Genomic DNA, 13,181 nt, shown 5'->3' with positions numbered 1-13,181 from the left:
CTAGTATAATTGTGTTTTGGTCAATTTCTCCCTTTAGTTCTGTTAGTAGTTGCTTGGTATATTTCGGTGCTCCCTGATTGGGGGCATAAATATTGATGACTGTTATGTCTTCTTGTTGTATAGTCCCCTTTACCATTATGAAATGTCCATCTTTGTCTCTTGTTATCTTTTTCACGAGATGGGATATTTTTGATAAGAGGTGGAATGAAAGTGCTGCTTGCCTACTTCCTTTCCTCCTCACCAAACGAGAGGCCAACTACTTAGGACTCCTTTTCTGAATATCTGTGCTTTCACAAGTAGGTCATCCTTATTTTAATTGAACCTCAGGTAATACCAAGGATGGATTATAGAACTGCCAATTGCTGGGGAGATGTATATGTATCAGTGAGTCCTGGCTTTCCCCTTAGTGGCTTCTTAACCTATCACGACATAGTAGTCAGCTAGCAGGTACTGATGTAATTATTATCTGCAAAGCATCTGCATTAAATTTTATTTTCAAAGAACGTAACTTCCTTCATTTCAGCACTGGCTTTGCATTGGTGCTTTTTGCTTTATTCTGTGATAATGAGAAGGGTCACCGAGAGCAGTTCAAGTAAATTCTTGAGGTAGACAGACAGACAGACAGACAGACACACAGACATATTGCATTTTGCATTCTTTTCAAATCTCTAGATTAGCAAATTATATCATTTTCTTAGACCTTTCACCCTAACTCTTAATTGTTGGATTCATTTTGGGCATAATTTCCATTCAAAGAAACCAACTGCACATTGCTTTACAAGAGTTACTAGATATGTAACAACAAGAGTTACTAGACATAGAACAACTAGATATGTAACATTTGATGATTTGGAGGTTGGCCAAGAAAATTAACTAAATGACTTGTTCCTATACATCCAGCCTGGAAATGTACAGCATTCATATTTGTTTCTCTGTAAAAGTGAAAGGGATTGTTTGAGGATTGGGTATTAGATGATATTAAGGAATTTTGTTAATTTTGTTAAGTGTGATAATGGTCATGCAGTTATGTTGTTTTTTTTTTTTTAAAGTCCTTCTCTGTTAGAGCTATGTACCTGAAGTATTTATACATAAAATGTTGGATTTGCTTTAAAACACTACCAGCTATAAAATACATGATATGGACAGGATATTAAATGGTAGTTTGTTGATGTTAAATTTCCTAAATTTGGTCTTTGAACTGTGACTGTGTAAGAGAATGTCCTCATCTGCTGACGTGTTTAAGGATTAAAAGGGCACGATGTCTGCAATTTACTCCAAAGTGGTTTAAGAATAAAAAGTGTAGAAAACTGTTTGAGGGATAATTGAAACATGATTGGCAAAACATTGATAATAATTGGAGCTGCATGATGGGTATATGATAGCTCATTTTACTGTTCTGCACTACTGTGTATGTTATAAATTTTTCAAAAGAAAAATTTACTTTATTGCTTGAGCTTTGGGTTGTGAAGAAGTGAAGCTGTGAGTGTTAAATTTCAGCAGTGATGGGTAATTTAATTTACTTGGGAATTTTAGACTGGTTTGCCTTCCATGTGATTTTTCCTCCTTAACAATGCTGAGACCCATTTCTTTCTGTTTAATAGAGTAAGAAGAAGAAGAAAACTGATTTTATTCCCTACAGGGATTCTGTACTTACTTGGCTCCTTAGAGAAAATCTAGGTATGTTGACCTGGTGTGTAATATCTTTATGATTTAAGCTGGTTGAATTTGCTTGCCTTTATTTAAATCAGGGTTTTCTCCCATATGTCGCTAACTTCAACATGTGACCTGCAGAGTTGTCTTCCTGACAACTCGCCTGCTTGAAACTATTGCTCCTTCCTCCTCTTTGAAAACTCCATGCTCCCTTGAGGTGCACATAATCAGACGTTACCAACACTGACTCAATTTTGCTGATATTTTTGGACCTTCAGGTTACTGCCTTTCATTCACTGTTTCTTTAGCCCTTTTCCCTCCTTCTTAATGAGGAGGAGGGAGTGATCAGCTGTGTCAAATACTGCTGCTGAAAAGAGGCTGAGAATGGCCCGTTGGACTGTCCATGCCCCCAGCGACTTTCCCATCGCCGAGAGTGGCTTTGGTGAAAGGGCTGAGGTCTTGATTGGAGTGGGCAGAAGGAAACTGGATACAGTACATCCACACACCAAGATTTGAATATAACTGTGCCTGGCATGGGGCATTGGAAAAATTTGTTGACTGATTAAATCTTAGGATCTGAGGTTGTGCTATCTGATTTGACACGTTCAGTAAAATTCTTTCTAAAATGAGTATGATTTGAGGTAATCATGGTTTATGTTTTTAGGTGGCAATTCTCGGACTGCAATGGTTGCTGCTCTGAGCCCAGCAGATATCAACTATGATGAAACTTTGAGCACTCTGAGGTATTCCAGCTTTATCCCAATAGCTACATATGAATAGAACAGAGTGCCATGATAAGTTGTTTTGTTAGGTCCTAGATTTTCTGACGCTTTGTTGGTAGTCATTTATGTCTGTACTGATCCAGCCCTCACACAAGAGGGAAAACATTGGGGGAAGGATTCTTATTATAATAGAATTTACCTGTTTATGGTTTTCAGTTTCATTGGGAAAGGCAGCAACTTTATCATAGGAAAGATATTAAAATTGTTCAAGTGAGATTTTTGGATAATTTAGATAATAGTGAAAGTTTCTTATAATACTCATTTCTATAAAAAGAAGTGTCCTTCGTGGTGTTTGTCATTACAGAAATGCTCGAGTTGTAAAACATGATACAAGTATGAATACATGTAGCATTAAAAAAAATTAGTGACAGAATGTTTACTAATAGACTATTTCTATATATGAATAGGTTTTATTTTAATTCAGAACTCTCTACTCTTCTCCCATGAAAGACACTTTTGATATATAATGAAAGGAACACTATATAGTGAGACAAATCAGTTTTCAGTCCTTTGGTATTTATTTCCTTTGTGATCTTGGGTAAATCACTTAAATTCATCTGAGCCTTTTTCTTCATTTTTATAAGGTATTATAGAGCGTTATACAAATGTATTATTGTTAAGCCTCACAAAATGTGTAAATACTCAAGCTGTTTGATTTAGAAATAATGGTATGTTACTTATGAGAAGTAGAGAGAGCATTTGAGGAATGGCAAAAGTGAATTTTCTTTTTGGATCTAGATATGCAGATCGTGCAAAGCAAATTAAATGCAATGCCGTTATCAACGAGGATCCCAATGCCAAGCTTGTCCGGGAATTAAAGGAGGAAGTGACACGGCTGAAGGACCTTCTTCGCGCTCAGGGACTGGGGGATATCATAGATAGTAAGTGAATCAAGGATCAGCACAGAAGTTCATCCTTTCTTCTGCAGGCTTCTTAGACGTCAGCTTAGATTTAATTTAAGGAAATTGATGAAGCTAGATGGTAGAGAAAGAGCTTTTGGGGTTTTTTCTTCTTAAAAAAAACCCAATGAAAATGATCCCAGAATTTTTTTATATAGTATGTACGTACCAGGTTACCCATTTGACCCATTTGAACTCATGAAATTAGTTTTTCTTGAATATGTCACTACTTGTATTTTTATTGGATTTCTATTTTAGATCAGCGGAGACGTAGATTTGGAATGGTAAACTTTTCTCACTGAGAAGTGAATCACTTCAGAAAAACATTACTTGAAATTTCTGTTTTTGTGCTGTGGTTTCCTCTGGGTTCCTCTGGATGTAGTAGCAGTGAAAGACGTGTGAACGCTCCCGACTCCGTTCCTGTGAACATGGAGGAGAAAATATCCAGTTCCTCTAAGTGCAAGAATTAGACTTCCAGAATTGTTTTACAGCGTTGTCTTAAAAATGAATCTGATTCTTTAACCTTAGTTACCTGTCTGCATAATATCTAATCAGAAGTTTGCTTAAGTGATTTAACTAGGTTTAGGTTATTCAGGAAGGGTAGTATATGACTTTATTTAATACAGCATATTTTTATTTTTCAAGTGTAAAATTAATATTATATTGTTTAGAATTCTGATAAGATTTCCAAGGCCTCATATGGTTTTCTGGTTTAGTTTGTTTTACTGATTAGCACTTGATTTTAGATGAATACAGTTTGTAAAATGATAATATATTCTAAGTGTTAATTTTTTCATCTTCCCAAATGCCAAAATACTGCTCTGTTCCCTCTCTGTGTCACTGCTGAACCTGAACTTTGACCCTTCTTGTATTTTCCCTCCTGCTTACCTTCAGTTGATCCATTGATCGATGATTACTCTGGAAATGGAGGCAAATGTGTGTATTTCATGTATTGGTCATTTCCAATACTCTGATTTGCTAATCTGCTTCTGCTGGATTAGCCTTTAAATGAGCTTTGCATGCCAGCAGTTCTAACAGGGAAATCCCAGACAGAGCATATTGGATGTAGATTCAGAAATGATCCTATTTTTGCCCTTCTCCATTTAGCAAAACACTCTTTGTTAGATTTCAGTTTGTGGCTTGCATAAAGTCGAGAGGCTTAAGAATCTCATGCTTCCGCTACTCTTTAGTTTTTCGACTTACGTGATTCAACCAAATCCAGAGTCAGAGATGGTAATGATAGCAATGACAGCAGCTCACATTTATTGTGTTTATAATGTGCCAGGCCCTGTTCTAGTCCTGTGAATATATCATCTCATTTAATTTTGTCAATGACTCTGAAAAAGTTCCATCATGCCCATTTACCAATGAGGACACAGCTACCTGGAGTGGTTAGTTGGCTACTGAGATCCCATGGCTTCTGTGTGGTCAGACTGGGTAGTGTAATTCAGAACCCTAGCTTTTAATCATTATTATACCTTTTTTTGGCTTCATGAGATCCTTCAGAGTCTGATAATTCAATAGAAAAATCCTTTTTAATTAGTTATGTAATTCTGAGCCTTAGTGTATATATAATTTTAAACAGTCACTTCCAGTCAGTGAAACTGCATGTGACTCAATAGCTCTGTGAATGTCGGAGCAGCACTCCCCTCTGCTGCTGAGGCTCAGTCAGCTTCCTCTGTGTCTTGGCTCTCAGCTTACTTGATGGTAAAACATTTCCCCCCCCTTTCATGAATTACAAATAAATTTTTTAAAACTTGTCTAAAATTTATGCTTGAAATAGGGACATTTTATAAAAAAAAAAATCACACATTATTCTCTCCATATATATCACTAAGTTGGTGAGGAAATAATTTCTTGCCTTTTCAAGAAAATTCATCTTAGAAGAAATGAAGGATCTTTGGGGTGGGGGTTATATTTTTATTGATTTGTTCATTTAATGAGGCTTGACAGAGAGTGAGGAAATACATAGAAGAAACCAGATGTAGCTCTGGGTGCTGTGATGGTATTAGGCCTTGAAGACACTAGAACGTTGTAATTCAGAGTGACTCTTGGACTGGAACGGCTCTGTCTGAGATTTCCAAGGCTGACCGACCCTGATACGGGAAAGACACCATCTTGGTCTTGCTTTTGTGCTCAGGTGGTGCTGCTGCCAGCTTGTTGCCTCACTATTTTCTGAGCAGCTGTGGCATTGCCCGAAAAGCTATGCATGACCTCAGTTTCAGTTCTGTATCCGTGCAGGAACACAGCTCTGACCACTGCTGAGTTTCCATTTCGGTCTCCTCTTAATCCCTGTCAGGTCTTGCATGTGTCAATCGGACCTTCTAACTCCATCCTTCCTGTTCCTTCCCACCTTGCTGCCATCACCTGATGGCTAACTTTTTGCTCCAGTTCCTATCCCCCTTTTAAAATTTGCTTATTTTCCTACGTTCTGTATTTGCAGATGGTGGTTTTCAAACTGTATTGAAGCAACCACTAGTTTTAAGGAGCTTCAAGAACTGGCTTTGATTAAGTGGAGATGAGTAGAGCCAAAGAGAGCTATCAGTATTTTTTCTGACTCTTTGTATTGACTGATGTCCTTTAAGGAACACTTAGTTTTGATATGAGTTTTAAGCAATATAGATTCTCTCAAATTTAAAAAATGAGCTAATTTTAAAATAGGAATGCACCAATGCGTATGGATTTCCTCTGGTGTCTATTTGAAAAGGATGACTAATGAAGGAAAGTACAAACAGTAAATTAATGCATTTTGTTGTTGTGGCTCTTTTTACCAAAACTAAGTTTAAAAGCAAAATCTCCAGCTCTGTTAAAGATCTTAGTAAATGAAAATATGCTCCTAAAACTTGCATTTCATACTAGGAACTTGGGTTACCAATGACTCATGTTCACACTGTTAGGAAAATTAAGAGCCTTACTTAAATTAGCAAATGTTCAGCCTTAATTGTTCGTGCTCTAATAGATGAATGTAAACTACACGAGATTCTTTAATTTGCTAATTGTCCTTCCCTGTTGAGGCAATCAGTTGGTCCTGAGTTCTTATCCAGGACTTACACAAAATTCCTGTCATTTCTACAGTTACCTCTCTTTTTTTTAAAAAAAGAGGTGTATTTAAAAAATTCCTTTTAGAATATTGAAATGTTGCTATACAAAGGACACTACCAGTTGCTCAGAATTTTGTTTAACTATAACATTTTCTTGGGAATTTTTGCTAAATGCCATAAAACGCTGGCCCAGGCTGATACGTCTTATTATTGATAAGTAAGTGATCATCTTTTTTTCCTTACTGTTACAAACCACTGGGCTTTAAGAGTTGTGTGAATTGAAGGCCTTATAGATGTGGAGCCATAGAAGGAATGTAGCAAGGCTGTTAGGGAAAATGCCTATGCAGTATCTCTGGGAGCCCTAGTTTCCCAACCAGATACAACAACGTTAACCTGTGCTGGAATTTTTCAGTTTCTAAATTAACCTCTAGGATACAAGGATTAAAGACAGACATGTTTTAGAACTGCCATCTAGAACAATTACAGCTTGTCTTTGTATTATAACATGTCTTTGTCTTGGCGCTTTAATGCTTTCCTTTCTTACACTGGTGTTCCTTCCTGTCTTTTTTTCTTCCTCTGCTCCTTTCCCTCTTTTTCACTTTTTCTGCCTTCCCTTCTTTCTACCTCCCAGATCTGAAAGATTTTCAGAACAATAAGCATAGGTACTTGCTAGCCTCTGAGAATCAACGCCCTGGCAATTTTTCCACAGCATCCATGGGGTCCCTTACTTCATCTCCATCTTCCTGCTCACTCAATAGTCAGGTGGGCTTAACGTCTGTGAGCAGTATTCAGGAGAGGATCATGTCTACACCTGGAGGAGAGGAAGCCATTGAACGTCTGAAGGTAAGTAGTAATTCAGACGGAATGAAAGATACTCTATGTAGTTCCACAAGGCAGAATTAGGACTGAAAATCAGAGATTTTGGTTCAGCATATGGAAGAACTTTCTAACTTTTAGAGATATCCTAAAAATGGAATTTGCTGCTTTGTGCGATAATTAATTCCTTTTCACCAGAATGCTTGAGTCTTGACATGGCCAGGCAAAGTGTGAGCGATGCCTGGCAGGTCACTTATCATGCAAAGTAACTGATAAGTAGGTATGTCCATTAATTCTGAGGTGACCTGAAGTCACCGCGAAACTGTTTAGTTAGTAATTTAGTTGAAAACATTTGGTTTCGTTGGAAGATAGAATTTTGTAGAGAGCCATGCGTTTCCTTAGTACAATAAATATACAGTCAAAAGAGAGTGAATATTTGAGGAACGTAGCAGGCTTATTCAGATACACGTGAAGTGATATCTTCTGGGAGTCCAGAAAAGGCCCGAGTACCTCTGATCACTGCCGTGGACGGTCTGCCCCCTCCTATGCTGATGCACCTGGGGACACAGGCCTCAGTGCTGCAGGATGAGACCTGCCATGGTTCCCAGCTTCGCTTTCCCAACCTGTTGCTGAAAAATACCTTGGTCAGGTACTTTCTGGTCTTTCTCCGTGAATATGAAAGTCAGGAGCGTAGCCTTTTGACTCACAAGTTCTTCATTCTACTCAGTGACTACACTGAGAGAAGACTGTTGTCCCCTATGGTGCCATCCATCATATCCCTGTGACAGCACCACAGATGCTTTTTTCCCCTGCTTGCCACCTCTAGGAGGTAGTTTGACCCTGTCTTTTGCCTTTTGTATTCAAGAGTGCAAAGGAGGGACAACAAGGAGGGCCAGGAAACCGTAAAGAAGCTGATACATCACAGTCATGCTGTGACAGCTCCTCATTCAGGGACTGGTGAGAACAGTGATACTCGGGCAAATTAACAATTGAAAGGGTTTGCTGAGACTTCTCACCACTAAAAGAGAATTAAGTTTGATAATCGAAGATGGCAGATACTGTCATTTTGGTTTTTAGGTGAGGCTGAAAAAGATTTTGTATGAAAAATGGGCGTCTGCTTCTTAGCCTGCCTTTTCCCTCGGCATTTCACTCACTTTTAAAATAAAGTGCTTTGGAAATAAAAGGAATGGTATTGTTCTTTGCTTCAGAACATGTTAGTGAAAAGTGGGTGAAGTTCTGAAATACCTTCAAAGGGAGAAGTAGTGAGAAATCTTTTCACGCTGCAAATTGAAGTTTAATCTCTGCTGTTGTAAAATTGACTTTGAGATTTTACTGAAGACATTAGTGAAGCTGAAGCCCTGTGCGGGGAGGCTTTATTCATGTATTTTATCACAACAGGCATCAGTGACAAAGTTGCTGTGCTGTTTTGTTCAGGCCAGTGGAAAATGCAGGGACTCTAGGGGAAGAAAAAGGGGACTCTCCCACTTAACTGTTTAATGTGAAGTGTTCTTTTTCTTTGGGGATTTTGAATCTTACTATTTGCTTATTAAAGCCTTACTGTACAAATGTGATTACACTTTCCTTCAACATACATCTTGGTGTAAAAGAGAAAATTCTTCCTAACTGCCAAGTGGGTGGGACCAGCTGAAAATAATGTTGAATGTTGGGAGTCAAGACATTAACCAGACTCTGTAAGAATTAGGTCATCCAGTGTCTTCCAGATAGTTTCGAGGGAATAACACTGCCATTATTCAGGGAACCCTCCCCCCAGCCTCCCTGCTTCCCACCAAAAGCCAAACAAAACTGTTACTTTCATGAGAGAATAAATTTCTGTTCTAATTCTCCTTTAAGCCAGCATACATGAACCCTTCCGTTCCCTAGCTTTCGGAAGTAGCTTCGTTATGGTTTTGCTCTCGGTCTTGAGTTTTTAATGCGGCGTGGTAGTTCACTGGAGCGTAAGCGCCTTAGTTCCGCTCTTATTTTGTGAATGGTGAGAATTCCATTCTGGCAGACCTGCATTTTAATGCTGCAAGCCAATAACATCTTGCCTCCACAGTGCAGGGCAGTGGTTGTCTGATAGGAGCACTTGGGAATTTCACATTTTTGGATTATTTCATTGTTGAGTGTGAAGGAGCTGCATTCCTAAGACATTACCCTGAAGGAGGAAAATACTGTAATGGAAAAAGTAATAGAGGAGGTCAATTCATTTTCCTAACATTTAATTTCTCTTTGCTTCTCTTTACTTTTGACTTTTAAAAAATGATCAGTTGGTAGAATGCTTTTACATAGGGTGTTGCTACTGCTTTGTTCATTGAATAGTCTATTTTCATACAGACTAACATGCAAGAGATCCATGTTACCCCATCATAAATATCTTGAGCCCCCCAGAAATCTCTCTGTCCAAAGAGAGTGATAGATAATTGCTTTCAGTTTTAGTTACAACTCAAACTGAGTGGAAATGTATGTATCCTTGACTTGGATTCCTGTTCACTAAGGTTTTAAATATGTAGCTGTAGCTACTGTGTGGTGGCCCTGGTGTTTATTATAAAGTCTGGCATCAGAGGCAGTACTGTGAGTGCCATTGCTTTGGCTTAGACTATAAATACCCATTCGGATTCATGACAGAGGCGCACAAGGGCCCCGCGCTTGGAACTCACGGACAAAGCATGCTGTGCTCGGTACAGTAAAACCCTGGCTATCTCATGGCTTCAAGGAATGTTCCATATACTCGTATAAGCATTTCACTTTTTAAATATCACAATTTAAACTGTTATTTTTTTTCATGGAAGTATTTCTGACTTGTTCTGTGAATTTTTCTACCACATTTACTGAATCATGACAAAGAGATCACATTGTGTTTAGCCATATACACATAATTATTAATTAGTGCTGTACAAATAGTTAGACAATATGATGTGAGACTAAAGTTGAATGACGTTTGAGCCCAGCATTCCCTGTAGCTTAAAAAAAAGTTCCTGATGTCACTGTGCTTTTCAGAATTTTTTTATGTGTAGTACCTACAAGAAGGAAGGACCCTTTAAAGATTCTCTCTTCAATGACTCATTTTCTAAGCGTGAACCCCATTTTAATTTCATCTTAAATTAAGTTTCTAGAGTGGGTTATGGGCAGCACTGGGCGCCAGTAGGCCAGGCCTGCCTCCAGAACAAGTTGACTCTGAGACTGAGAGCTGCCTTTCTGTTGGCATCTCTGTTTTATTTATATTAAGTTTGTTATTCAGGCTTGAAGAAAGAATGCCCTTCACTCTTTCTTAATTTATGGTGAGCTTCTCTGTAGAATATTTTCTTTCAAGTCTACCAATTCTGCCTTACTTGAAGAAAAAACACTGCGAGTTAGGAAACCCAGTTCTAGACGTGACTCAGGAAGTAGTGTGGCCTCAGGTTAATTACTTAGTTGCTCTGGTCCTCAGTTTCTGTATCGCTAGAATGGCTCTGGGATAAGTGGTTTCCCCGGCTTTTTCCAGCACACTCAATAGCATTTTCTCTTAACCTTTCTTCAAATTAAAAAAAAATAGCTTTCTAGACAATATAAAAATTGCAACTTGAAGCTCTAATGAAACATAAAATAGTGCCATACTCAGCTTACTCATTAAATCTCTTCCCAAGAAGAGATCATATTCTGCTTACCGTCCAGGTGGTGAGTAAAATTAGAGACCCATTAGGGTTGGCAGCAAACAGTGAGAGGATTCCTGGACAGTAACGTTGCTTCCTTAGGGTGAGTTTACAGTTGCCCCCAAATAGAATGGCTGTAACACAGCCAGATACATACGCTCTGCTCTGACATGGTCTGTTTCTGAAACCAACCGGAAAATACATAGATTTTAAGTATCTCAGGCAGGAGTCAGGCAGGTGTCCCTAACCACCATCAGGGGCTTGTGAGCCACACGGCATCTAAGAAGCACGAGTCTGAGTGCTCTGGTTGGGTCAGGGCCATGCTGTTTTGTTCTTGTGTGTTTGAAATTCTCACTGTGATTGTGGAGCGCTTTCTCCCCAGCTGCCTTTAATAAGCCTTAATATCATATAGGTTATGGCGCCCGCTGGTCTGCACTTGCCCTTTTATAGTCGTTTGCAGAAGCGTTTCACACTGTCCTGGCAGAGTTGTTGTTGAATCACTCTTGTGGTTCTTTATAGACACACTATGGACCTCTCGGTACCTGGTGCACGTCCTAGCTTGGCTAGTTGTTCTTTCTTGTTTTCTTCTCGTCTTCCTTCTTCTCCTTTTTCTTCTCCTCTTCCTCCAGCATCATTCTCATTGTGCTCTTCGCTTGATTTCTCCTGACTCCTGTACTCCTTTGCTTGTGTGGCTGCTGCCTTGAGTCCTTCCTCTTGGCCATTTTACATGCTCCCATGCCAATGGCAGGCACCTCTGAGTTTATTGTATTATGTAGTCAGTTTCTTTGGTGTACATAATTGTGTTGTGGATCCCAGAGGCTTCGTACAATAGTGTTAAATGAACCATACAGCGAAACAGTCTGTGAACTAGACAATGCAGCCTTAATCACTGTCACTGCTGTCGTCATTGTCACCACCTCGTCGTCATTCTCCTCCTCACCATCTGACTTCCTGCTGTCGCCTCCAGGAGGAGCTTTTCCTCCCTTTCTGGTACTCCTCCTCTGTCCATTTCTCGCCTGGTCAGTTCCTGCTTGTCCTTCCTCAGTGTGAGCATCTGCCCTGACTGACCCACCACCAACCTGCGAAGACTTCTCTCTTAGCCTTAGAAGACTGTTGTTTTCTCGTACCATCCCCACGCAGATCCTCGCACACACTGCTCTAGCCACACTGTTCCTGGAAAATTCCAGGCATTTCGGACCTACTTCCTCACATACTCGTGTGGCAGCCGCTGGCATGAACCTTGTCAGTGAGTCCTGGTCTAAGCCCCTCCCCCTCTATTCTTTTCCTTTATTCTTTTTCTTTAAAGCACTTATCACTGTCTGACATACTTCACTCACTGATTATAACTGATTATTTCAGTCTCTACTAGAATGTAAGTCTCATGAAGGCAGGAATTTTGTTCCCCGCCATATTTCCTAGAATAGGGCTTGGCATGTAAAGGGGTTATATGTAATTACTGAATGAATGAATGAATCATCAGTTACTCCTCTCTCCCAAGTATACAGTAAGCTCCTTGAGAGCAGGAAACACGTTTTGTTCTTATATTTTTAAACACATAATAAACACTCAGCAAGAGATTGGGAAATTCAATTAAGTGGCTACATGTTTTCAGATGAGATTAATACTAACCCTTTATATATTAGGCATTAGATTGGGTTTGGAGGTATTGTGTTGTAGGGGAGGAAAAATATCTTTCCTTCTACCCTTCTACGTTCCTGGCTGTGGCCCCTGTAACAAAGGTGGATTAATAAGAGAAAAGCTACACATTTATTTAATAAAAGTTTTATGTGAGACAGGAGTTTTCCTAAGGAAATGAAGACCCAAAGAAGTGTTAAACCTGAGCATGTTTATGCCGGGTTTGATGAAGAGTGAAACATTATGGGAAAATGTGATAGGACAAAGGGTGTGAGCTAAGAGCAGTAAACTGGGGGAACTTCCCACCGCCTGTTTGTTCACGTTCCTCTTGGCACTCCTCCACCTCGTCTCCAGACATACAGATGCTTCTTCCCTCCGGGTACATACAGGGAAGGCACCTCTCATGAAGCTCTAATGACCTGCTTCAGAAGGGGATCAGAGTCCTTCCTGCACATACCGTTTCTCAAATTCCTCCGCTTAAAATACTGACTATGCCAAGGTGCCATGTTTTGGAGGAGCATGTTCCAAACCCCATCAGTGTTAGGATGAAGTTATAGGGAAACAAAGCAATGAGTACCTTTGGGGGCTTTATTTAGTGTAGAAGTGAATGTCAGAAATAGTACCTTGCATTTTGGGGTATTAACATTACCCGTCCTTACACATACACACACACACACACACACACACACACACACACTGTATTTTATTAAGACTTAGGAAAATTAATAT

General features: G+C 39.4%; 1 protein-coding gene across 16 annotated transcripts in view; it reads left to right on the top strand.

Moving 5' to 3' along the window:
• The window catches only part of KIF1B (kinesin family member 1B), a 136,075-nt gene that overhangs the window by 52,183 nt on the left and 70,711 nt on the right, over window positions 1-13,181 (top strand). For 7 of the 16 annotated variants that reach the window (XM_081054971.1, XM_081054980.1, XM_081054970.1 and 4 more), the window contains 5 exons: window positions 1,602-1,677; window positions 2,315-2,393; window positions 3,171-3,313; window positions 4,226-4,267; window positions 7,004-7,215. In XM_081054971.1, coding sequence (XP_080911097.1) covers window positions 1,602-1,677; window positions 2,315-2,393; window positions 3,171-3,313; window positions 4,226-4,267; window positions 7,004-7,215 — 552 coding nt within the window. The remainder of the gene's footprint in view (window positions 1-1,601; window positions 1,678-2,314; window positions 2,394-3,170; window positions 3,314-4,225; window positions 4,268-7,003; window positions 7,216-13,181) is intronic. The other 9 variants (XM_081054974.1, XM_081054985.1, XM_081054984.1 and 6 more) reach the window with 2 other exon arrangements.

The sequence above is a fragment of the Rhinolophus hipposideros genome (assembly GCF_964194185.1).
Source record: "Rhinolophus hipposideros genome assembly, chromosome: 8".
Taxonomy (NCBI): domain Eukaryota; kingdom Metazoa; phylum Chordata; class Mammalia; order Chiroptera; family Rhinolophidae; genus Rhinolophus; species Rhinolophus hipposideros.
Note: the sequence above shows the minus strand (reverse complement) of the source record. Positions and strands in the feature narration are given on the sequence as shown.